The 27,333-nt window shown below is 43.2% G+C and overlaps 1 protein-coding gene across 1 annotated transcript in view; it reads left to right on the top strand.

Annotated features, from left to right (window-relative positions):
- Nucleotides 1-339: 339 nt before the first annotated feature.
- The window catches only part of NCOA3 (nuclear receptor coactivator 3), a gene marked incomplete in the record, with an annotated part of 973,610 nt that continues 946,616 nt past the window's right edge, over nucleotides 340-27,333 (top strand). Inside the window, 2 exon segments of the mRNA XM_044089911.1 lie at nucleotides 340-427; nucleotides 26,347-26,451. Coding sequence (XP_043945846.1) covers nucleotides 26,366-26,451 — 86 coding nt within the window.

The raw sequence follows: 27,333 nt of genomic DNA on the forward strand, positions 1-27,333 counted from the left end.
TATAATTCTAGGAGCATTTATAGGGCAAACTCAATCTAAAGAGTGGCATTTAGAGCAGGGTATTATGGGTAGAGGAGGTGGTGCTCCTGGACTTGAGATTCTGCAAGTGCCTGCATCAGGTCTGATAACCTAAAGGTCAAGAAGGATGGAATAAGACGACATGGACCTATTGTTATGGTAAGTACATAACTTTTGTTTATTGCATAGCTGTGCTTTGTACAATTACATGCTTCTTTAGCTGATAAAACTAATATCCAGTGCATTTTAGTGAAAGTCATGAAATGTGGGCAGTGGTGAGGAAGAAGCTTTGAGCAAGTTTTACAGTTTGGATCATTTATTTTCACAGGATGTGGCTTAGGATGTCTTGAACCATCTGATGTACTGCATGCAGTTTGGTTGGTTGAGTGATCTTCAAAGTGAATCTGAGGTAAGGAGACGTTTAACTTCTGACAACGAGTTATTTTACGTGATTTGTGGTAAATGAGATATTCTTGGTGTTTCACTTGCAGTCATCGCATTTGGGTTATCTGCTTGCAGTAACCCTCAGTCAGCCTGATTAACAAAGTCTTGGGTCCTGCGTCGGTTGCTGTCCCTTCTTCCATGATGTCAGGTAGTCAGGGGTATAAAGCATGCAGCCGATGCCATTACATCAGTCTTTCTTGCCGTGCGGTGCCTGAAGCAGAAGCAGTTTGCAAGTGCCAGTTGGCAGACTCCTGAAATTTTCGTTTTCGAGTTTCAGAACCGAAGTCTTCAACTAAAGCTAAGTACCCCGTTGGGGAACTTTCTTGCTCTAAACCGATGTCAGTAAAAGTCATTAATTGTATTTCTTGTGGAAAGTAAATACTTCATAAAGATTTCCATTTGTACTGTATTCCTTGCCTAGGCCCTGATCGACAATGTACCTCGCTGTTGGTTTTGTGCCTTATTTAAACAACAAACTATTTGTCATCTGTATATTTACACTTCTAAATATTTTGGTACTCTGTTCAATTATCCGGATATGTTTTCGGTAAGCCACCCGACTACCGACATTCCGAAAAAATGCAAAGATAAAGACAGACAGGCCGCCTAGGTCCAAAGCTGCCAACAACACTTATCCTAAGCTAGTCACCAGTTTGCCGGTACTCAGTGAGGTGCTTTCGCAGCCCCTGATACCTGCTACTTCAGATTCACAGGCCTCTACTGAGACCCATTCGGAGTCCGGTATGCCACAAGATGCTTCAACTGTGGAACCTGCAGATGTGTCTACCTTGGATGGGTCCAGAGCCGCTGTGCAGGCTTCTGTGGGTGTATTCAAGCCTACTGACTTGCATATTAAACAGACGCCATCTTCTTCAAGGCCTAAAACTCGAACCATGTCTAGGAAACCGCCCAGACCACATGGTCAGGCCTCTGTCTAAAAACAAATAAGAATGGCTGAAGACCTTATTACTTTAATCAGGGGATGTCAACCTTACCCCTCGAAGAGACCTAAGATTGAATTTGCTAATGATAATTCTGTTCAGGATTCTGAAATTTCTGATGTTCATCGTGTTACGCTGCTGCAGTCATTACACTTGGGTTATCCTGCCGTCAGGCGGTCCCGCAGTCGGCCCGAGTTCCAAAGTCTTGGTCCGGCGTCAGTTGCTGTCGCTTCTTCCCTGACGTCGGTGCCCCAGGGGTATATAAGATGCAGCCGATGCCATTTTCTTCAGTCTTTCTTGCCGCGCGGTGCCCGAAGCAAAAGCATTTCGCAAGTGCCGGTCGGCGACTCCTGAGATTTTCATTCCGAATCCAGAACCGAAGTCTTCTACAAAGCTAAGTACCCTGTTGGGGAAACTTTTTCTTGCCTCAGACCGATGTCGGTAAAAGTTAATAATTGTATTCCTTGTGGGAAGCGAATACCTCATAAGGATTTCCATTCCTATTGTATCCCATGCCTAGGCCTAGACCACAGTGTCACAGGTTGTCGGTTTTGTGCTGGGTTTAACAAGCGCACTATTAAACGGTTTGATTTTGCCCGACATTATTTTGGCAGAAAATTCAATTACACCATGCCATCGGATCTACCGACGACCAGGTTACACAAAAAGCACAAAGACAGGCTTCCCAGGCCCAAAACTGACGAAGCCTCTTCTAGGCTGTTCACCAGTTCTCCGGTTTTCAGCGAGGCGCCTTTGCAGCCCCCGACGACCGCATCTTTGGAACCACAGGCCACCTCTGACTCCCACGTGGAGATGGCTGGGCCTTCGGATACACCAGACTAACGTCCTACTGAGACTAACCCTTCAGAGGGCTCCGTAGTAGCTGAACAACCCGCACCTGCAGAGGGCGTTTTCAGGCCTACTCCGTTAACCATTCGATCTTCTGCTAAATCTAAAACAAATAAACAACTTCAGCATTCACCAGGACAGGCCTCCGTGCCTAAGAAACAGATGCTCAAAATGGCAGAAGACTTAATTACTCTGATCAGGGGGTCCCACCTTCCTCCTGATAAAAGGCCTAGACAGGATGCAGACTATGACTCATCCGATCAGGTGTCCATCTCCTCAGATTCATCCTCAGACCAAGGATACTCTTTACCCCCTTATGAGGACTCTGATGCTGAGGAATCGATTCCTTCAGCCTCTCCACCAGAGGACTACTCCTTTGGGGAAACCTTACATACCATGTGGGAGCATTTCCATTGGGAAGGCCAGGATTATTCAGAATCCAAGAAAAGGCTCAGATTTTCTTTTACTGCCTCAACACAGACACCTTGCTATTCCGCCAGTGTCAGATATTGTGGATGATGTGTATTCTGAATCAAGTTTAAATCCTGATTCTTGACCTCCTGCTCCAGTTAAGCCAGACAGATACTACAGAGTCCCTGACTCTCACAAATTCCTTTATAAAAGCCCTGTTGCTGACCCTGAAACTATTTCCCAGGGTCCCAAAGGAGTAAAGGCAAAAAATCCAGTCCCTCTGACAGAGATTCCAGAGCATTAGACAGATGGGGGAAGAAAGTATATACATCTGCAACTTTAGCAATGAGGGCCTTAAATTGCCAGTTTCACATGCTTAAATATCAGCAATATTTGATGTCTCAGTTGAAACAAAAAATGCTTCCAAATTCAGAACTTCCTAACTTTAAGGAAATATAGGATGTATTGCATGCAGCTGAACAAGTGGGAAAACATACTTTGCAATGTGGTTTTGATTCATTCGAGGCCTCCTGTAGAGCAGCAGTTACAGGGTCTGTCATTAAAAAACACGCTTGGTTAAAAGAGCAAACTTTACCAGATCATGTTAAAGCAAAATTATTGGATGCACCTTTGCAGCAGGATGTTTTATTTGGAGTTAAGGCAGAAGAGGTATTAAAGAAAATGCAGGATAAAGCAAAATCTATGCAAATGGTGAAGGATTTTACAGGTTCAGCCTCCTCGATTTAGCAGAAATTGGCCAACAATGAATTGGTCCTTTCCAGTTTCAGACAGACCTCAAAGGGGCAGATACAGACGTCCAAGAGGCAGAGGTCAACCACAAGGTACTTAAGGCCTCTGCAATGGGGTGCTTCAACCCAGAAAGAAGGGGAAGACAGGCCGCAACCATATAAAAAACAGCCCCAATGACTTCCCACTACAGCTGCCAAACATCTCTCTCTTGGCAGCCCCCTTGGGGGGAAAACTGGCTTTTTTCAGTCACAATTGGCATATGATCACCAAAGACAAATGGGTTCTCAATATTGTATCTCAAGGTTGCAAGTTCCACTTTCACACTCTGCCAAGATTAAAAGGAATGCCAAATCTGCCACCAAATCAATGAGCAGAGGCTCAAAGACAAATTACAGCACTCATGGACATGAGAGCTATTCAAAAGGTACCAACACAGGAGAATGGACAAGGATTTTACTCAAGACTCTTTCTGGTTCCCAGAAAGGACAAAGTTTGGAGGCCCATTCTGGATCTTTCTTCTCTACATACTTACCTGGATGTTCCAAAATTCAAAATGTTGACACTACAGCAGCTTCTTCCCATGCTGGGCAAGAAAGCTTGGCTCGTAACTTTGGACCTCAAGGAGGCATACTTGCAAGTCCCTATCAGACAAAATTGCAGTAGATCCCTCCGATTCTTAGCAGGTTCAATGCATTACCAATACTCTGCACTGCCCTTTGGCTTATCTACTGCGCCCAGGGTCTTTACAAAATGCCTGGCACCAGTAATTGCATTTTGCAGACAAAAAGGAATTCAAATGTACCCATACTTGGACGACTGCCATATTCAAGCAGAGAGCAAAGACATTCTTCTAAAGCATCTGGCATTTGTAAAAAGAGTGTTAATTTGTCTAGGGTACACAGTAAATGAAAAGAAATCAAAACTAGTGCCCTCACAAGAGATAATATTCCTGGGTGCCAGCTTCAATACAACGGCCCAGATGGCTTATTTCACACCAGACAAGCAAGGACAACTGACTCAATATTTCCAATTGATGGCAACAAACACGCAACTCCCTGCAAGAAAAATTCTGCAGGCTTTGGGCTTCATGGCATCCTGCATTCTGCTAATTCCATATGCCAGACTGCATATGAGGAAACTACAATGGTATCTAAAGTGTTTGGACTCAACATTGTCACAGCCTGGAAACATTAATTACCCTCATTCCTTGCCTGCAACAGGAGTTTCGATGGTGGGCACAGGTCTGTCACCACAACAAGGGACAGCCATTCACCCTACCCACAGCCAGGCAGTCAATAACAACAGATGCATCAGATTATGCCTGGGGGCCCCACATGGCAGGAAAATGTATTCAGGGCACATGGCCCACCAGCCAAAGGCATCTTCATATCACTCAAAAGAGATGCTAGCTGTTCAGAGTGCTCTGACATCTTTCAAAGATCTTCTCCATCCAGGACAACTACTGATAAGGACGGATAATACTACAGTCATGTGGTACATAAACAAGCAGGGAGGCACACATTCCTACCCCCTCTGCAGACAAGTCATGATTATGTGGGACACAGCATTGACTTATCAAGTACACCTGGAAGCACAATTCCTGCCAGGAAAGAAAAATATGCTGGCAGACTAACTAGGCAGAAACCTCACAGATCCCCACAAGTGGAAACTGGATCCACAAGTCTTCAGCATGATAATAAAGAAATGGGGATGCTGAGACATAGATCTATTTGCCTCCCCTCACAACTGCCAACTACAGAGATTCTGCACAAGGATTTATCACAAGCAAGCATGGAAAGTTGACGCCCTATCATTCAGCTGGAAAACCTTAACAGTATATGCTTTTCCTCCTCTGCCTCTCCTCCCCAAGATACTCCTAAAGGTCAGACAAGAGAAGCCAAGAATAATTCTGATTGCCCCAGACTGGCCCTGCCAGCACTGGTACCCAATCCTAAAGAGCTTGTCTCGAGGCTCAACCTGGACATTGCCTCTAATTCCTCACTTACTGACCCAACGAAACAATCCGATCCTACACAGCCAACTAAGAACCCCAAATCTGGCAGCATAGCAGATAATGTAGCCATTCAGAACACACCTCTCTCTAAAGCAGTGATGGATGTTATTTTGGAGGCCAGGAGGCCCAGTACCAGAAAATCTTATGCAGAAAAATGGAGAAGATTCTGTGCCTGGAACCAGGTATAAGGAGTTGACACGTTTGTACCAAATATTCCTCAGATTTTACAATACCTAACTGAGATGCTGGACAAAGGTCTATCCTTTTCATCAATTAAAATCCATGCCGCTGCCATTTCAGCTTATTACAATATGGAACTATCAATTTTTTCACATCCGTTGTTAAGGCAGTACCTCAGAGGGGCCAAAAACATAAGACCTCCAAGGAGAGCACCAATACCTGCATGGGACCTCAGTTGTGTCTTGGAAAAACTCACACTGCTGCCTTATGAGCTAGCTAATACAGCTGAAATAAAGTTCTTATCTTGGAAAACCGCTCTGCTCCTAGCAATAACCTCTGCAAGATGAGTCTGAGTTACAGGCACTTATGGCTGTGGAACCTTTTATCATTTTTCATCCAGACAGGGATGTTCATCGTGCATACAGCTGCAGTCATAACAGATGGGTTCTCCTGCCGTCAGGTGGGTCATCGGTCGGCCGAATTCCAAAGTCTAGGTCCGGCGTCGGTTGTCGTCGCTTCTTCCCTGACGTCAGTGCGACGGGTATAAAAGAACCAGCAGACGCCATTTTCTTTAGTCTTTCTTGCCGCGCGGTGCCCGAAGCAGAAGCAGTTCGCAAGTGCCTGTCGGCCAGCTCCTGAGATTACGAATATTTTTCAACCGAAGACTTCTAGAAAGCTAAGTACCCCATTGGGGAAACTTTTCTTGCCTCAGACCGATGTCAGACAAAGTTAATAATTGCATTTCATGTGGGAAGCAAATACCGCATAAGGATTTCGATTCCCTCTGTATACCTTGCTTAGGCCCAGACCACGACGTCTCGGCCTGTCGTTTTTGTGCTACATTCAACAGACGCACTATTAAGCGTCGGGCGGAGTTCGCCCAGCACTATTTTGGCAAAAAGTTTAATTACAACATGTCGTCTGATACTCAGACTCTAATTTTGAGTAAACGACATAAAGATAAGGACCGGCATACGAGGTCCGCGACTTCTACCGACACCACGCTAAAGCCGACTACATGTGCTCCGGTTCTCAGCGAGGCGCCTACGCAGCCCCTGATTACCAATGACTCTTCATTAGCGGTGTCTTCTGTGCCCAAGGTCGCAAGCTCTTCGGCCCACACCCCGACTACAGATACCGAAGTCACTCTTGGCGGGGAAACTCAGAGTTCAGACAGGCCTGCCACCTCTCAAGGTGTCTTCAGGCCTATTTCTTCTTTTTCCATTAAGGCTTACACTAAATCTATAGCAGCCATGCGTTCTAAAAGACAAGCTCCTCAGGGCCCCTCTCAAAGCCCCATGCCTAAAAAGCAGATGCTCAAAATGGCTGAGGATTTGATTACTCTTATCAAAAGGCCCAGAGTGGAGGAAGAATACCTTTCCTCGGACCAGGCCTCCATTACTTCAGAGCATTCTGAGGACCAGGAACATTCTTACTCCCCTTTCGAAGATTCTGATGCAGAGGAGTCCATTCCCTCCGTCTCCCCCCCCTGAGGATTACTCTTTTGGGGAAACCTTGCATACCTTGAGGGAACACTTCCACTGGGAAGGCCAAGAGTACTCAGACTCCAAGAAAAGGCTCAGGGATTTCCTCTTGCTCCCTCAGCACAGGCCTCTGGCTATACCTCCTGTCTTAGACATATTAGATGATGTGTATTCAGAGGCCAGCCTTAACCCAGATTCTTTACCTCCAGCTCCAGTTAAGCCTGACTGGTATTACCGGGTGCCTGATTCACACCAATTCCTATACAAAAGCCATGTGGCTGACCCAGAAACTATTTCACAGGGTCCCAAGGGAATTAAGGCCTCCACTGCCAAAAATCCATTACCTTCAGAGAGAGATTCCAGAGCTTTAGAAAGGTGGGGGAAAAGGTATACACCTCGGCCACTTTAACCATGAGGGCATTAAACTGTCAGTTCCATATATTAAAGTATCAACAGTTTTTGTTATCTCAGTTGAAAAGCAAAATGTCACAACCTGAACAACCAGACTTGAAGGAGTTGCAGGATTTGTTGCATAGTGCAGAGCAAGTGGGTAAACATACCTTGCAATGTGGTTTTGATGCTTTAGAGGCCTCTTGTAGAGCTGCTGTTACAGGATCAGTCATACGTAGACATGCTTGGCTCAAAGAGCAAACCTTACCATATCATGTCAAAGCTAAATTATTAGATGCACCTCTTCAAAAAGATGTATTGTTTGGTGTTAAAGCTGAGGAGGTATTAAAGAAAATGGAGGAAAAGGCAAAATCAATGCAAACAGTGAAAGATTTCCTACAGGTACAACCGCCATGTTTCAGTAGAAATTGGCCTTCAAAAAATTGGTCCTTTCCAGCCACAGACAGACCTCAAAGAGGTAGATACAGGCACCCGAGAGGTAGGGGGCAATCTCAAGGATAATTTAGAGGCAGACAATGGCAAACACCTACACCAAGAGGGGTGAGGATAGTTCACAGCCATTCAGAAAGCAGACCCAATGACTTTCCCCTTTGCATGCCAAGCAAGGCTCAAATGGCAGCACCTTTAGGCGGAAAACTGGCATTATTTTCGAAAAATTTGGCATATTGTCACAAAAGACAAATGGATCCTGGACATTATAGACAGAGGCTACAGATTCCAGTTTCACACCCTTCCAAAAATGAGAGGCATGCCAAACCTGCCACACAATCAAAGGGCAGAGGCACAAAAACAAATTTTAGATCTCATGGACATGAAAGCTATTCAAGAGGTACCTGCACAAGAACAGGGTCAAGGTTTTTATTCCAGACTATTCCTGGTACCAAGGAAGGGCAAAGATTGGAGACCTATTTTGGACCTATCCATCCTAAACACATATTTACTCGTACCAAAGTTCAAGATGCTCACATTACAGCAGCTTCTTCCCATGCTGGGCAAGGAGTCTTGGCTGGTGACATTGGACCTCAAGGAGGCATACCTGCATGTCCCAATCAGACAAGATTGCAGAAGATACCTCAGATTTCTTGCAGGTTCATCCTATTATCAATTCTTTGCATTTCCCTTTGGTTTATCTACTGCGCCCAGAGTGCTCACGAAATGCCTGGCATCAGTAATTGCCTTCTGCAGACTTCAAGGGATACAAATATACCCATATCTGGACGACTGCCTGATCCAAGCGGACAGCAAACACGCTCTTCTGAAACACCTGGTGTTTGTAATAATGTTGTTGAAATCTCTGGGATACACAGTCAACAAAAAGAAGTCAAGACTAATACCCTCTCAAACAATAATTTTCCTGGGTGCCAGCTTGGATACAAACACCCAGGTGGCCTATCTCACGCCAGAGAAACAAGGGCAATTAACTCAATACTTCAGAAAACTGGCAACCTTCACCAGGCTGACTGCAAGGAAAATCCTGCAGGCTCTGGGATTCATGGCATCTTGCATCCTGCTAATCCCATGTGCAAAGCTGCATATGAGGAAACTTCAATGGTACCTAAAAAACTTATGGTCTCAACACAGCCACAGTTTGGAAACAATCATACCACTGATTCCATGTCTTCAAAAGGAATTTCTGTGGTGGGCTCAAGCATGCCAAAGAAACATAGGTCTCCCATTCTGCAAGCCTCAGGCAAATCAAATCATCACAACAGACGCCTCGGACTACGCCTGGGGGGCGCCCATGACAGATCGGTGCATTCAGGGCAAATGGTCACAAAAAGAAAACACCTACACATCAATCAAAAGGAAATGCTAGCAGTAATAAATGCTATTATGGCTTTCAAAGACCTACTGCATCCAGGGCAGCTATTGTTAAGAACAGACAACACCACAGTGATGTGGTACGTAAACAAACAGGGAGGAACTCATTCATATCCCCTGTGCAGACTAGCCATGTCCCTTTGGAACACTGCTCTGGAATTGCAAATCCAACTTCAAGCACAATTCCTGCCAGGGAAGGAAAACACACTGGCAGACAACCTGAGCAGAAATATGACAGATCCACATGAATGGAAGTTGCATCCTCAAGTTTTTACAATGATAATTCAAGCATGGGGAAGGCCAGACATAGATCTCTTTGCCACCCACAGAAATTACCAATTGACAAAATTCTGCTCAAGGACCTTTCATCCACAGGCCTGGAAAGTGGACGCACTCTCAGTTGGACAACAATGACGGTTTATACCTTTCCACCTCTTCCACTGCTGGCCAAAGTTCTCTTAAAAGCCAGAGCAGACAGACCAAAGATGATTCTCATTGCTCCAGACTGGCCAAGACAACACTGGTACCCACTCCTGGATCCTGCCTCTAATGCCTGTTCTACTGACTCAGCACAACTTCAAAACTAGTCAGCTGAAAACACTCAATCTAGCCACATGGAGGATTCCTTAAATTCGCAGCAGACCCTACTCTCCAAGGAGGTGCAGGATGTCATTTTGGAGGGCAGAAGGCCTTCTACTAGAAAAGCCTACTCCGCAAAATGGAAACTGTTTTGTGTCTGGAATCAGAAAAAGGGTCAGAATCCTGGAATACTGAATTTACCTCAAATACTACAGTACCTAGCCGAGCTGCTAAGCAGTGGACTTTCATTCTCCTCCATCAAAATCCATGCCTCAGCCATTTCTGCAGAGTACAACACTGATCCTCCTTTATTCTGTCACCCTCTCTTAAGATAGTTCCTCAGAGGGGCTAAGAATATAAAACCCCCAAGGAAGCAACCAGTTCTGGCTTGGGACCTCAATTTCATTCTAGAAAAACTAACCCTGCCTCCTTTTGAGCCAGCTGCTTCAACAGATCTGCAATATTTGTCATGGAAAACAGCCTTCCTTCTAGCTATCACCTCAGCACGCAGAGTTTCGGAACTACAAGCCCTCATGGCTGTGCAGCCTTTCATCATTTTCCATCAGGACAGAGTTTCCTTACGAACCAATCCTTAATTTATGCCAAAGGTAGTATCCGGGGTAGCCTTGAATCAGGCTATCCACTTACCTACGTTTTACCCTAATCCACAAAAAAAGGGGAGAGGCTGCTACATTCCTTGGACATTCACAGACAGCTCCGTTATTTGGACAGAACAAAGCCTTTCAGAAAATCAGAGCAACTCTTTGTGTCCTATGCAACAGGTGCTCAAGGGAAGCCTGTTACCAAACAGACAATCTCAAAATGGATAGCCCACTGCATATGCTTTTGTTACTCTTTTCATGGTAAAACTGTACCTACAGGCATCAGATCTCACTCCACAAGGGCCACAGCTACCTCTGCTGCTTTCCTCAGGGGGGTTCCTACCAAAGATATTTTGGAAGCAGCCACTTGGAGTTCTGTACATACTTTCTCCAAGCACTATCACCTACCATTATACTCCAAAACTAGAGTGGGCTTTGCCACTGCAGTCTTGCAGGGCATCCTGGCTCCACCTAGTTCCACTTAGTGCCTACCACCCCTTTATTAGCTTTGGGATTCTACCCATCTGTTATGACTGCAGCTGTATGCACGATGAACATAGTACAGTTTTGTACCTACCATAAATGTAGATGTTAGAGTGCTAATACAGCTGCAGTCCAGGTTTCCCTCCCTCCTTCCCCTCTTGGGACAGGCCTTATGGCTAACACCTTCTCATACAACCTCATTGGGGTATTCTTTTATGGTGTATTTGCTTGCAACTACTGTTTTTTGATTATATTGCATTTGCTTTACTACATAAATTTATGTTTTGCCTTCCTTCTGGGGGCACCTAACATCTGGGGCAAGAAAAACTGAAGAAAATGGTGTTGGCTGGTTCTTTTATACCCCTGTTGCACTGACATCAGGGAAGAAGCGACGACAACCGACGCTGGACCTAGACTTTGGAATTCGGCCGACCGAGGACCCGCCTGACGGCAGGAGAACCCATCTGTTATGACTGCAGCTGTATTAGCACTCGAACATCTACATTTATGGTAGGTAAAAAAAACTGTACTTTTCTCTGAAGACGAACCCGACATTTATGCCTAAGGTAATGTCCAGTGTGGCCCTTAACCAAACCATTCATTTGCCTACTTTTTAATCCAAACCCACAGAATAAGGGTGAGAGACTCCTGCATTCTTTGGACATGCACAGACAGTTACGCTTCTACTTGGACAGAACTAAGGCTTTCAGAAAGACTGAGCAATTCTTAGTAGCATATGCAGCAGGATCACAAGGAAAGGCTATCTCAAAGCAGACTATTTCAAAATGGATAGGCCACTGCATTCATTTCTGCTATTCACAACATGGCAAATCAGTGCCTAAGGGCATTAGGTCACATTCAACCAGAGCAGCAGCCACTTCAGCAGTCTTTTTCAGAGGAGTACCAACCAAAGACATTTTTGAGGCTGCAACTTTGAGTTCAGTGCACACTTTTACCAAGCACTACCACTTACCTCTCTACTCTAAATCCAGAGCAGGCTTTGCCACTGCAGTTCTGCAGTGTCTTATAGTCTCTCCTAATCCTATTTAGGCCCAGCCACCCAACCTCATCTTTGGGATTCAACCCAAGATTTATGACTGTAATAGTGAAACACAATGATCATAGTGCAGTTGTGTACCTACCATAAATGTAGATGTTCGAGTGTATTCACTGTTGCAGTCCAGGTTACCCACCATCCCCCTTTTCTTTGCTGGGACTTAACTGTACTTCTCTATCCTATATAGCCTATGTGGTGTATTTGCGTGTAGATGAAGGAAATGTTATTTTTGTAGATGTGTACTTATTGGCATAATTTTCAGCCTTCCACTTTGGGGAGCACTTGACATCTGGGGCAAGAAAAACTGAAGAAAATGGCGTCTGCTGCAGTTTTTATACCCCTGGCGCACTGATGTCAGGGAAGAGGCAACAGCAAACGACGCCGGACCTAGACTTTGGAATTCAGGCCAACTGCGGGTAGCCTGCCAGCAGGATAACCCAAGAGTAATGACTGCAACAGTGAATACACTCTAACATCTACATTTATGGTAGGTACACAACTGTACTTTTCATGTGTTGAAGTACCAGCAACATATTGTGGGACAAATTAAACAAAAAATGGTGTTGCTTCCAGATTGTGCAGAAAATAAAGATTTACAACAGTTGATGCATTCTGCAAACCAAGTTGGTAAGCTTACTTTGCAATGTGACTTTGATTCCCTAGAGGTATCTTGCAGGGCTGCAGTCACTGAGTCTGTACTGAGAAGACATGCTTGGCTGAAGGAACAAACCTTGCCAGACAATGTCAAATCAAAATTACTAGATGCTCCTTTAAATTAGGACTGTTTGTTTGCACCAAAGCAGAAGCGGTTCTTTAAAAGATTGAAGAAAAAGCTAAATCTATGCAAACTGTTGAAGAATTTTTACAATTGCAGCCACCTAGATTCAGTAGGCATTGGTCTACAAAAAATTGATCCTTTCCAGGCCTTTAGTCCAAACCCAGGGGAACCAGACCACCAAGACTGCAGTCTCAGGGTATGCAGAGATCTAAACAATGGAATGCTCCCACGTCAAAAACAGGGAGTGGCAAGCCACCCCCTTATGGTAAAAGTTCACAATGACTTTTCAATTATCCTTCCCAGCCCTGCCCATCTACTTGTGCCCCTAAGAGGAAAACTCGCCCTTCATGCCAAAAACTGGATGCCCATTACTCAGGACTGATGGGTTCTAAACATTGTATCCAAGGGGGTACAGATTCTACTTCCATTCCCTGCCAACCCCAAGTGGGTTTACAGACCTTCTTCCAAACTAGTGGGCAGAGGCTCAAAAGCAAGTACATTCCCTGCTCAATATCAGGGCCATCCAACCTGTTCCAGTAGAACAAAGGGGACAGGGTTTCTACTCCAGACTGCTCCTGTTGCCCAGAAAAGAGGGCTCTTGGCATCCAATCCTGGATCTATCAATTCTCAACACCTTTCTGGTGGTCACAAAATTCAAAATGCTAACCCTGCAACAGCTTCTCCCTATGCTAGCCAAAGTTGCCTGACTAGTCACCCTAGACTTAAAAGAAGCCTATCTGCACATCCCCATGAGGGAGTCTTGCAGGAGATAGCTCTGCTTCTGGACAGGCTGTATGCACTATCAGTTCTCTGCACTCCCCTTTGGCTTGTCTACTGCACCCAGAGTATTCACAAAGTGCCTGGCTCCAGCCTTTGCATACGGCAGGCAGTGAAATATCCAAGTTTTTCTGGTAGTTGTCCTCTCAAGTCATTATTTTGTATTAGGGGCCAGTTTTTTTTTTTTTGAATAATTGATAAAATAACTTCATTGTCTTTACTAAAGGGTGTAATAAACTTCAACCATGATGTGACCATGATGTCATTAACATTTGAATTCTTGGATACAAGGTGTGATGCACCTCCAAGAATCGGTTGGTATATCCCCGAGTCTCTTTTTTTCCTCTTCTACTTCTTTGAGCTTGTCAATAAGTTGTCTGGGATAACCACGTCTAATAAACATACCCCTTCAGTAGTTGACACGTCTAAAAAAGTCGGCATCCCTTGATACTATATGTGCAGCTTTGACCAGCTGACCTTTAAGTACTGATCTCTTCTGGTACCAAGAGTGGCCACTAGTGTAGTGCAGTAAGCTGTTGGAATAAGTCTCCTTTCTGTAAATTTTTGCAGAGAAGGATTTTTCTCCATAGTCTTTCAATAAGTCTACATCCATGTAAGCAATCCGATCAGAACTATATGTATGTGTTAATGACAAGAAGCTGGAAGTTGAGTTAAAGAATGATTCTAATTCAGTGGCTGTTCTTTCATCTACTTCTATTAATATAAAAATATTGTCAAAAACGCATATAATACTTCATCTGATTTGCCACCTTGTGATTCTTCCCAACTACTTCCTGCTCCCAGTAGGCCATGACTAAGTTGGCGAAACTTGCCCCACACTGGGAGCCCATGGCCACACCGACTTTCTGGAGGTAAATTTTGTTAAAAGTCAGGAAGTTGTAGGATAACACTATATCCAACAATTCTTCCACTAATACTATTTCTGATTGAGAAGCTACCCTTTTCCTGAGCATAAAATTGACCCATTCTATCCCCTCCTCATGGGGTATAGATGAGTACAAATCCTTCATGTCAGTGGTGAAAAAGTTAAGATTTTCGTCATAATTAAGAGTATTGATATTCTGAAGGAATGGCCATGAATCTTTGCAAATAGCAGTTTCCTGCACCACATATTTCTTGAATATTATCCACAACTTTTACACAGGGGTAGGTAATGCTGTTTCTAGCATCGACTAAGGGTCTCATGGGTAGGTCTGTCAATGATTTGTGAATCTTGGGAATCCCAAAAAGAATTGGGATCCTAGATGTAAGCATAATAAGATAGGTCAAGGTTGGCATATCAATTCGTCCCTCAATAAATAAATCATTGAAAAATGAGCGAATCCTAGAATATGCTTGGTTAAGTTCATTTCTTTACTTCTCCTGGTATGTTACTGTCTAGTATTCTTAACATTTTTACGATATAATCCTCTTCTAACATAACAACTGAATCATCACCCTTGAGTTGCATAATTCTAACCCCTGCTTCTCCAATAGGATTTAAAGAAAATTTTTCATCCATTGATACATTAAATGTTACATTTCTTTGGTATGCATTCAAAGGCAACGTGTTTCGTAAGTCTGTTTCGCACATTTTATCAAACAAGGCTAAAACAGGATGCAGTGGTGGTAAAAACGTACTAGCAACATGAAGGTTATTATCCCTAGCCGCGTCTCCCCCAAAGAGGACCTTTAGATTCAATTTTCTAACAAAAAGTTTCAAATCGATTAAAGTTTCAACTAAATCAGCCTTACTACTAGGTACAAACGTGCGTTACCTCTAGAAAGTAACTCAAAACAGTATCAATTTGTATGTCAGTATAGTTGAAAATCTTGAAGTCTCTATTCACATTAAACATGATACGACAGTCTCCTTGGTTAGTGAAATCAGTCATAATTACCTCCCTCTCTTCCCCCGTTGTTTGAAGTTGCTGTAATTGCAAGGATGGTTTGTGTTCTGCCTCAAGTTGTAATAAGAGGCTCCCTTCCGAAAATTTCCTTGTTCTGTGTGTGGGTCGTTAAACTGATCATGGCTTGAGGCAACTGTAGCATAATTCAAGTTTCTACCATTTGCAAACTGAGTGTTATTAATACATCCTTGTGGAGGTTGTTGCTGAACCGAGTTATCACTTTGTACGCTACAGTCATGCTGGTTGACCTGCTCACTTCCGTTAGACAGGACTTGGCCAATGAGAGTTCCTGTTTGGGAAGGGGGAGGTTTTGAGTATGCTCGGCCGTTGCTATAGGCTTGGCGAGTTAAGTTTCTTAATTTTAGTTTCCTTAATTTTACTTAAGTATTGGTCTGTACTAATGAATATACCTTCATAATCCTATTTATAGCGTATGAAGTCAATATTTCTCTGAATAGATTCATCTAGCATAGTTGCCTCCTCTACCAGCACATCGGAAAACTTCTGGTAGTGTTTACACATCACAGATCTAATAATTCCAGTCCATGTTTATTAAAAAGTTTTAACCGGTCTTGGTGGAAAGGTAACCTATCCACCAGTCCAGTCGGATACTGCCAAGACCCAAGTCCTTTACGGACAATACCCTTGCTTAAGCACTCACAGAAATAAGCAATCTCCAATTGAATCTTTTTATATTTCACTAGTTTCTGGTCGAAAAACTTCAGTTGTAATGAGATGTCAATGGGTCCTCCAGCTGGTTGCTCCAGAGCACCACTGTTAGACGGCGCTTGTAATGTTAATGGTTCCTTTAGCCATTTAGACAGTTTTGGATCTCCAGTAAGCCCCCGGGATCTGTTCAAATTACCACGTGGGTTTTCATTCTCAATACTATCCCATTGTATGTTTTTTATCACACTGTTAATTCTCTGTTTCCCCTTGTAAGTTAGGGGATGATGTTAAATCAATCCAAACCTTCTCTGCAGTGGTTGTTTTTTGTGTTGAATCAGACTGAGTTGCATTCATCAAAGAGATGTGTGTTTGTGCTCCAGTTGAATCAGTAGAGAATGGATCAAGTCTCTTTGTTAGTGTATCCACCCATTGTACTCAATAAGGGGAAAAAAGGTTCTTGTTGACACCATCTTGTTGTATTGTGGTAGGAACAGACAAAGTTTCTTCAGCCATGCCAAAACAGAGCATCACCAAGACACAAGTTCAAACTAGGAAACAACACAAAAAGCCGAAGACTGAGTCTCGACCACCAACCAGCATTTTAACAATATAAAAAAAGTTTATTAGATAGTTATTTTCGTCCCACACAATTGTGAGACTTCTTCAAATAAAACCAATTTACACACCACTGCAATAAATATCATGCGCTCCTAGTCACAGGTTCACAACTAGCAATGCTGATAGGCTAACAACTCCAAGTATTTAAACTAATGAAAAACATTATTTGTGTATGTATCTATGCATACATAAATCAAAATATACAAAAATTTAAAACCTAAATATTACTATATATGTAAATAGATGATCATTTTAAATTTTTTTAAAAACATTGAAAATGTATATATGTAAACAACAATAAATGCATCAAGTATATGTTAATGTATATATGTGTGTGTGTCTGTGTATGTGTGTGTGTGTGTGTATATATATATATATATATATATATATATATATATATATAATGCATGTACTTTGTGTAAACATTTGTGTATATCGACTAATGGAAACAGGTTACCTAGTTAAACTGTTCAATTTCAAAATGCAATTTATGGAACATGTTTTATTTAAGCCTGGATATAAACATGCATTAGTAAGTAGCTGCCAGCAAAGTTCCAATATTTCTTGGCATGCAGAGTCAGGAAAACCCCTACCATCCGAATGAATACAATCTACTGCTCTGAATAAAAATTTGTGGTTGGGGTTCTCCAACGTGTGTTTAGCTAAGGCATTATCCAGTTTGCCTTTCCTGATGTGATACAAATGTTCGTAGACCAGCTCTCTTAACTTCCTGTCTGTCTTACCAAAATAAAATGCCACACATTGTTGACACTGTGCTAAATAATGCATTTTGATTTACAATTAAATTTATATTTCACCGTATTTACTGTTCCTAATACAAAAGGTTTCCCCGTAACCATGTGTGAACAAAAATTATAGATGTTGCATTGAAACGTACCCCTCCTCTATAGGGTTCCTTGAACCTGGCTTTCTAGAATGTTTTAAATTTTTACCTCTTCTCCACACTATCCTTGGCGTTTCTGGTAGTTTTCCTCTCAAGTCGTTATTTTGTATTAGGGGCCAGTTTTTTTAATAATTGATGAAATAACTTCACTGTCAGTACTGAAGGGTGTAATAAACTTCAGCCATGAAGTAGTGTCATTAACATTCGAATTCTTGGCTACAAGATGGAATACACCTCCAAGAATCGGTTGGTATATCCCAGAGTCTCTTTTGTACTACTTTGATGAGATTGGGGTACACCATCAACGAAAAGAAATCACAACTGGTGGCCAGTCAAATTGTATTCTTGGGAGCAAGCTTGAACACAACTTCCCAGATGACCTTTCTCACTCCAGAAAAACCGATCTAGTTGAACAACTTCTTCAAACACATGGCCACCAAAACCCAGCTGTCTGCAAGGAAAATACTGCAAGCCCTAGGGTTTATGGCCTCATGCATTCTGCTAATTTCATATGCAAGACTGCGCATGAGGAAACTTCAGTGTCAACATTCTCAGGACCTGAAAACAGTCATTCCTTGTCTAAGGCCAGAGTTCCTTTGGTGGGCAGAAGCATACAACCACAACAAGGGACTACCTTTCACTCAACCCCTTGCCGCCCAAACCCCTGACTACAGACACATCAGACTGTGCATGTGGGGCTCACACGGCAGGCAAATGCATTCAGGGAAAGTGGAGCCCAGGACAAATACTCCTGCACATCAATCAAAGAGATGTTGGTTGTACTGTATGCTCTGACAGCCTTCAAATACCTAATCCTTCCAGGACAGCTGCTGATAAAAACAGACAACACCACAGTTATGTGGTACGTAAACAAGCAGGGGGAACCCATTCTTACCCACTCTGCAGGTTAGCCATGGCCCTGTGTACCACAGCCTTGAGCAACCTAGTGTATCTGCAAGCTCAGTTCCTGCCAGGCAAACAGAATTCACTGGCAGACGACTTAAGCAGAAATCTCCTATTCCCACAAGAGTGGAAATTGGAGCCCAACACCTCCAACCTTCTAATCTAGAGGTGGGTGACACTGGAGGTGGACCTTTTTGCCTCCCCCGAGGACCACCAGTTGAGCAAATTTTGCACCAGGGACCCTCACAGCAGGGCCTGGAAGGTGGATGCCTTTTCCTTCAAATGGGAAAAATCTCTCAATTTATGCCTTCCCCCTCTGCCCCTCCTCTCAAAGGTACTACTCGAGATCAGACAGGACAGCCCAAGGGCAATTCATATTGCCCAGACTGGCCACGCCAGCACTGGTACCCACTCTTACGCAGTCTGACAACAGTGCCATCCTGGCACCTTCATCAGACACCTTCCCTGCTGTCACAGCAGGAGGGACAGATTTTGCATCCACAGCTGCAAACCCTAAACCTTGCAGCCTGGCTTATCCCCTGAATACGTCACCAGCAACCCTCAGCAATCAGGTGCTGGATGTCATTCTTGAGGCCAGAAGGCCGATTACTAGAAAATGCAATGCTGAAAAGTGGAAAATGTGTTGCTTTTAGAGTCTGTCTCAAGGAAGGGACACAGCTGTGCCCTCCTTACCTCATTTGAAAAGGTAACCAAGTCTCTTAATACAAGAGATACTGTGACCTGTAATAGATGGATGTCCCAAAGACTTCAGCCATTCATCTCGTACTGGATACTTTGCAAGACATGAGTATGTGTATAGTTATTTTACTTATTTTATTTGTAGCTTAACATGCTTGTTATACCTAGTTGAGGTTGTAATAAGGTGAGTTAGCCTGTATAGGTTTATTGTATCATTTGAGATGTTGCCATGTGCTTTGTCAAGTCGGTGTTTAGCACACTCATCGATAGTCTCCTGTGGAATGTTTGAGGAAGCCCAGGAGAAGAGTTATGTTGCATTTGTATGTTTTCCTAGAGGAATATAAATTCCTGTTATGCTAGAAGACTTGTGCTTATTTAGTTTTAGAATGGACATGAGGAGTTCTTTGATGTGGCTAAGGCAAAGTCTTACTTTGGAGATCTAAAGATGAGATCATGGATTTTGGGTAAGGCCATGCTCACAGGGGACCCAGATGCAGTGATGGGATCAGAGCAGACATGAGCTTTTGTGGATTGAAAAGGTAACATGGTTAGGTTAAGCTGCTCACATGATGGGAATCTGAGATGTTATGATTGCATTAGATGTCCTACAGTTGAAGGAGATGTCAATGACATGGTAGTGTTAGTGACATGCCCATGTGAACCTTGCAGGTGGGATGGTAAGCGTTGATGTGAAGATGTTCTTTGTGTTTCACTGTTGCAGTCATTACACTAGGGTAATCTGCTGGCAGCTTGCTCTCAGTTGGCCTGATTAACAAAGTCTTGGGTCCTGTATCAGTCGCTGTCCCTTCTTCCATAACGTCAGGTAGTCAGGGGTATAAAACATGCAGCCGGCACCATTACATCAGTCTTTATTGCCACGCGGTTCCTGAAGCAGCAGCGGTTTGCAAGTGCCGGTCGGCCGACTCCTGAAATCTTCATTTTCGAGTTTCAGAGCCGAAGTCTTAAAAGCTAAGTACCTTGTTTGGGAAACTTTTTCTTGCTCCTTACCGATGTCAGTAAAAGTTAGTAATTGCTTTACTTGTGGGAAGCAAATGCCTCATAAGGATTTTCTTTTGTACTGTATTCCTTGCCTAGGCCCTGACCACAATGTACCGTGCTGTCAGTTTTGTGCTAAATTTAATCAACGCACTATTAAACGTCTGTATATTTTTGCTTCTAAATATTTTGGCTCACGCTTTAATTATCCAGAAATGTCATCTGTTAGCAATCAGACTACTGGAATACCTAAAAATGCAAAAGAAAAAGACAGGCCGTCTAGGTCCAAAACTGATGACACTTCTAAGTCAGTCGCCAGTTCGCAGGTACTCAGTGAGTCGCTTTCGCATCCCCTGACCCATTCGGAGTCCGGTATGCCACGAGATGCTTCAGTTATGGAACCCGCAGATGTCTCTATCTTAGATGGGTCTGAAGCCGCTGTGCAGGCACCGGCTTCGGAGGGTGTTTTCAGGCCTACAGATTTGTATATTAGACTGACGCCATCTTCAAAACTAAGGCCAAAATCTAAACCTATGTCTAAAAATCCGACGCCTGGGCCACATGTGCAGGCCCCTATGCCTGAAAAAACAAATTATCAAAATGGCTGAAGATTTAATTGCTCTGATCAGGTGTAGTCACCCCCCCTCTAAGAGGCCTAGGCTAGACATTGATTATGAATCTTCTGAACAGGATTCTATTTCTTCTGACTCTTCTAATGAACAGGATTTGTCTATTTCTACTTATGAGGACTCTGATGCAGAAAAATCCATTCCTTCTGCTTCTCCCCCTGAGGATTTTTCTTTGGGGGAAACTTTACACACCTTAAAAGGGAACATTTCCACTGGGAAAGTCAGGGTTTCTCTGAATCTAAAAAGACTTAAGGATTTTCTTCCTCAGCGTAGGCCTTTGGCTATTCCTCCTGTTCTAGACATTGTTGATGATGTTTTTTCAGAATCTAGTATGGCTCCGGATTCTCTGCCTCCGGCTCCTTGTAAGCCAGAAAGATATTACAGGGTTCCTGACTCCCACAAATTCCTTTTCAAAAATCCTATTGCAGATCCTGAAACCATTTCTCAGGGTCCCAAGGGCATTAAGGCTTATACTGCTAAAAATCCTACCCCTTCTGATAGAAATTCCAGGACGCTGGATAGATGGGGGTAAGAAGGTTTACAATTCTGCAACCTTGGCAATCGGCTTTAAACTGTCAATTTCATATGCTTAAATATTAACAGCATGTCATGGGACTGCTTAAACAGAAAATTATGTTAATTTCTGACTGTGTGGAAAATAAAGATTTACAGGATCTATTGCATTCAGCTGAACAAGTTAGAAAACATACTTTGCAATGTGGCTTTGATTCTTTGGAGGCCTCTTGCAGGGCTGCTGTAACTGGGTCTGTGTTAAGAAGGCATGCTTGGCTCATAGAGCAAACTCTGCCTGATCATGTTAAAGCAATATTGTTGGATGCTCCTTTACAACAGGACCGTCTCTTTGCTAATAAGGCTGAAGAAGTTTTAAAAAAGATGGAAGATGAAGCTAAATCTATGCAAACTGTGAAAGATTTCTTAGAAGTGCAACCTCCAAGATTTAGTATGCACTGGCCTACTTAGAACTGGTTCTTTGCAGTTCCTTTGAGAGCCACTCAAGTCAAACCCAAACATTCCAAAGGTTCCAGGTTTCAGTTTCAAGGGACTTTTAGAACAAAACAATGGGGTGTCCACTCCTCCAAATCTGGAAACAGCAAGGCACCCCCTATGGTAAACGGTCTCAATGACTTCCCTTTACACTTACCAAGCACTTACCTTTTAGCCACCCCTTTGGGGGGAAAACTGGCACTTCATGCAAGAAACTGGCAACTTATAACCCAGGACAAATGGGTTTTAAATATAGTATCCCAGGGATACAGATTTCATTTCCACATGTTGCCAATCCCAAACGAATGGCTAGACCTGCCCCCAAATCTGTGGGCAGAGGCCCAGAAACAAGTACTGTCCCTCATGAACATGGGGGCTATTCAACCAGTACCAGAAGAGGAAAAGTGACAAGGTTTCTATTCAAGACTTTTCCTGGTACCCAGAAAAGACAAGTCATGGCGGCCAATTCTGGACTTGTCTACTCTAAACACATTTCTGGACATTCCAAAATTCAAGATGCTGACTCTTCAACAGCTACTTCCTATGCTAGGCAAAGATGCCTGGTTGGTAACTCTAGACTTAAGAGGCTTACCTGCATATCCCAATCAGGGAATCTTGCAGAAGATACCTCCACTTCAAAGCAGGCTACTTGAATTACCAGTTATCTGCACTGCCCTTTGGCTTATCTACTGTGCCAAGGGTCTTCACAAAGTGGCTGGCTCCAGTAATTGCATTTTGCAGGCAAAGAAATATTCAGATATATCCATACCTGGACGATTGTCTAATTCAGGCAGAAAACAGGGACATTCTTCTAAAACATCTGGCGTTTGTAAAAATTGTTCTAACTTGTCTAGGGTACACCATAAACGAAAATAAATCACAACTGGTACCTTCTCAAAAAATTACATTCCTGGGTGCAAGGTTGAATACAACTGCCCAGATGGCTAACCCTATACCAGAAAAGCAAATTCATTTGGCAACATACTTCAAACAGGTGGCCACAAAAACCCTGCTATCGCAAGACAAATTCTGCAAGCCTTGGGGTTCATGGCCTCATTCTTCTAATTCCATATGCAAGACTGCATATGAGTAAACTTCAGTGGTACTTAAAAGGTTTATGGAGTCAACATTGTCACAGCCTGAAAACAATGATTCCTGTCATACCTTGCCTGCAACTAGAGTTCCTAGGGTGGGCAGAGTCCTGCCACCAAAACAAGGGACTGCCATTCACTCCACCCCATGCCGCCCAAACCCTAACTACAGACGCATCAGACTACGCTTGGGGGGGCTCATCTGGCAGGGAAGTGCATTCAGGGAAAATGGAGCCCAAATCAAATGCACCTTCATATCAATCAAAAAGAAATGCTAGCTGTACAGAATGCACTGACAGCCTTCATGGACTACCTTCATCAAGGACAATTAATGATAGACACCACAGTTATGTGGTACATAAACAAGCAGGGGGTACACACTCCTACCCCTTTTGCAGACTAGCAATGGCATTGTGGAACACGGCCTTGACCTATTAAATACAAATACAAGCTCAAGGCTCAGGAAAGCTGAATACTCTGGCAGACAAACTAAGCAGAAATCTCATGGACCCACACAAATGGAAACTGGAACCACGGATTTTCAACATGTTGACACGCAAATGGGGGGAGTCCAGATATAGATCTTTTTGCCTCACCCCAGAACTATCAGTTGGATAAATTCTGCATAAGAACTGATCACAAAAAAGCCTGGAAAGTGGATGCTGTATCCTTCAGCTGGAAAAAAACTATCAGTTTATGCCCTTCCCCCTCTGCCTCTGCTCTCCAAAGTTCTACTAAAAGTCAAATAGGACAAACCAAAAATTATTTTGATTGTTCCAAACTGGCCTCGCCAACACTGGTATTCACTCCTGCGCAATGTGTCACACCTTGGCACCTGCCTCAGACACCTTACTATCTGTCTCAGCAGAACAACCAAATTCTGCACACACTGCTCCAAACTTTGAATCTTACAGCGTGGCTAGTCACCTAAATTCACCCTTAGCATCCCTCAGCAAACCTGTGCTGGATATCATTTTGGAGGCAAGAAGGCCTAATACTAGAAAATCTTATGCTGACAAATGGAAAAGATTCTGTGCCTGGAATCAGTCACAAGGGATAAGCACAGCAGTGCCCAGTATTCCTCAGATTTTACAATAATTAACTGAGATGCTTCACAAGAGCCTGTCCTTTTCTTCCATAAAAATCCATGCCTCCGCTATTTCAGCTCATTACAACACAGAACCTCCCCTCTTCTCTCATCCTCTGCTAAAGCAGTATCTCAGAGGGGCCAAAAACTTAAGACCACCCAGGAGAGCTCCAACCCCTGCCTGGGACCTCAATTTTGTATTGGAAAAACTCTCTCCCTCCTTTCGAGCCAGCTGCTACTGCAGACTTAAAATTTCTGTCCCGGAAAATAGCTTTCCTTTTAGCAGTCACATCAGCTGGAAGGATTTCCGAATTACAGGCTCTTATGGCAGTGGAGCCTTTCATCATTTTTCATGCGGACAGGGCGTCTCTCAGGACCAATCCATCCTTCATGCCTAAGGTGGTATCCAGTGTGGCTCTTAATCAGACCATTCATTTGCCAACTTTCTTTCCCAATCCACAGAACAAGGGGGAATGGATTCTGCATTCATTGGATGTACACAGACAACTTAGATTTTACTTAAACTGGACAAAATCTCAAAGAAAATCTGAACAACTACTGGTGGCATTTGCTGCAGTGGTAGAGGGAAAGATTATTTCAAAGCAGACTATTTCCAAATGGATAAGCCATTGTATTTGTTTCTGCTATATGCACCATGGTAAAACTATCCCCCAGGGGATCAGATCTCATTCCACCAGGGCTGCATGAACTTCTACAGCCTTTCTCAGAGGTGTTCCTACCAGAGACATTCTAGAAGCTGCTACCTGGAGCTCAGTTCATACATTCGCCGAACATTACCATTTACCTTTCTTATCTAAATCCAGAGCTGGCTTTGCCACTGCTGTCCTGCAGGGCCTTATAGCTGATCCTAATGCTGTATAATTTTCTCCACCCTACCATAGCTTTTGAGAATCTACCCAAATGTAATGACTGGAACAGTGAAATACTAAGAACATAGTACAGTTGTGTACACTTACCATAAATGTAGATGTTCGAGTGTATTCACTGTTGCAGTCCTGGTTACCCTCCCTCCAGCCCCCTATTTTTCTCTGCCTATACCTATACTTTCTTTCACTATGCTTATTAAGCCCTTTTGGTGTATTTGCTTTTGGGATTGGAGGTATATTTTTTGTGTTTTTAATTTTATTTGCTCCCCATCTGGGGGGCACCTGACATCTGGGGCAAGAAAAACTGATGTAATAGCGTCGGCTGCATGTTTTATACCCCTGACGACCTGACATCATGGAAAAGGGGACAGCAACTGATGCAGGACCCAAGACTTTGTTAATCAGGCCGACTGAGGGCAACCTGCCAGCAGATTACTCAAATGTAATGATTGCAACAGTGAATACACTCTAACATCTACATTTATGGTAAGTGTACACAACTGTACTTTATGTACATTGTACCCTAGCAGGTGAGTAGATGGAGTCGTAGGAGATGAGATGTCAGGGTTAGGCCAAAGTCATGCAGATATGCTGATGCCCACTGCCATGGCTCAACCGCAGACTTCCCTGGATGGGCTTAACCAACATCTAAAGTTATATTGGCTCTGTCAATGCTCAAGTCCTGACTAATCCTCTCTCTCACAAGTATAGATACTTCCCTAGATGCATCCCCCTCGCTCTTACTTCTTTCTCTCTCATCTAAACTGAAGTGGTTAGACTAGATGGAGAATCAGCATGCTAGAAGTAGTATTAATATGTTGTACCCCTGATATTGTTTATGATCAACTTATTTTTTTACTACATCTCCTTTGTACCATTTTCTAGTATAGGAAACTAATTTGTTTTGTTTGTTCTTTAGTTCTATGTATTGTTTTGTTACTGAGTCCTATGTATTATCTAAATGCATTATATTCATTCACTGTGGAGCTTTTCTCCCCGGGCCTCCGCTGAAAATGGACATGTATCCAGTCGGACTTTCCCGGTCAACAAATGTGAAATAAAAAATAAAATAAAATAAAAATAAAATATGAACCCAGTGTCAGAGATGCAGTTAGAGCAGATTTATATATTTGAGGAACCATTAGAGCATGTAAAGGCTGAAATTTGTAAATTACTTTACTTTATATTTGTAATTGCTGACTGGGGAATAAATTCTGCTAATTTTGTGCTTTTTGTTATGGTAATGATAGCTTTGGACAGTTGTCTGAGATCACCAGATTGGACCCCAGGAAAAAAAGGCTTTTCAGAGGTATTTCTTGGTTAATAAAAGGGGTGTTCTGTCATTCCAGTTTCTAATGTATCGACAAAATGAGTGGCTTAGGAGACAGCTCCCTGGATCCACTGATCGCAGAGTCAAGGAAACGTAAACCCTCTTGTGATACACCCGGAGTAAAGTAAGTTTTTTTTATTTTTTTTGTGTTTGATGGAACTTCTTTTTAATACTGCTTGCAAATAGGTGGAAATGTTGTGAACTGTTACTAAAGATGGTAAAACTTGTATTGGATTTCTTCAACAGGACCAGTAATGAATTTCTTTGGTGTGTTTTGCCCCTGCTTGATACATAGCTCCTCCAGTCTAGTAAGTCTGTTAATTCCCCATCACCAGGCTAAGGGTCTACTGGGAGGTGCCTTTAAGTTCTACCCATTTACTCCCATCCAGGGAAGTCTGCGGTTGAGCCATGGCAGTGGGCATCATCATTGTACCACTTCTGACTTGTGCAAGGGGCTGATCTTAGCATGATGCCTCGCCCACAGAAGTCACCACATGGCAGTTTTTAAAGTAGTCAGTTTGGTATTTCCAGCCAGAATGTGTGTGCCCTAGGATTAGGGATTTGCCCTGTCTGTTTCCTCTCCCGGCGTCTAACCCCTGTGTTGTTACCCTGCTCTACTTGTGCTTCTAGCACTAGTCTGTTAGTTGCAGGGGTTCCTTTAGGTTCTATCTGCGATGCACCTCACAGCCTGTCTGCCCTACAAACCCTATATCAAGGATACAGGAAAAGTATGTGTATTAAATAATTCCTGCCTGAATTGTCATTTTACTAGTGTACCACTGCTACAGGTGGTAAAGTAAGTCTTGAGCTTGGGCAGCCAGCAGCCCACCCCCCATTCTATACATTAATCACTCTCTCTCCCATCCTCTTTAGAATCCCTCTTTGACTAAGCTCCCACCTTTCCCTTGTTTACTCCATCTGACTCCCTTGCATCAGCCTGCATTTTTAGGCCTGTCCACTAGGTGGCACCCTTTACCCAGCCTCATTCCCTTCTCATCCTCTCTAT

This window comes from Protopterus annectens, chromosome 12.part0 (genome assembly GCF_019279795.1).
Source record: "Protopterus annectens isolate FY-2018-M chromosome 12.part0, PAN1.0, whole genome shotgun sequence".
In the NCBI taxonomy this organism is placed as follows: domain Eukaryota; kingdom Metazoa; phylum Chordata; order Ceratodontiformes; family Protopteridae; genus Protopterus; species Protopterus annectens.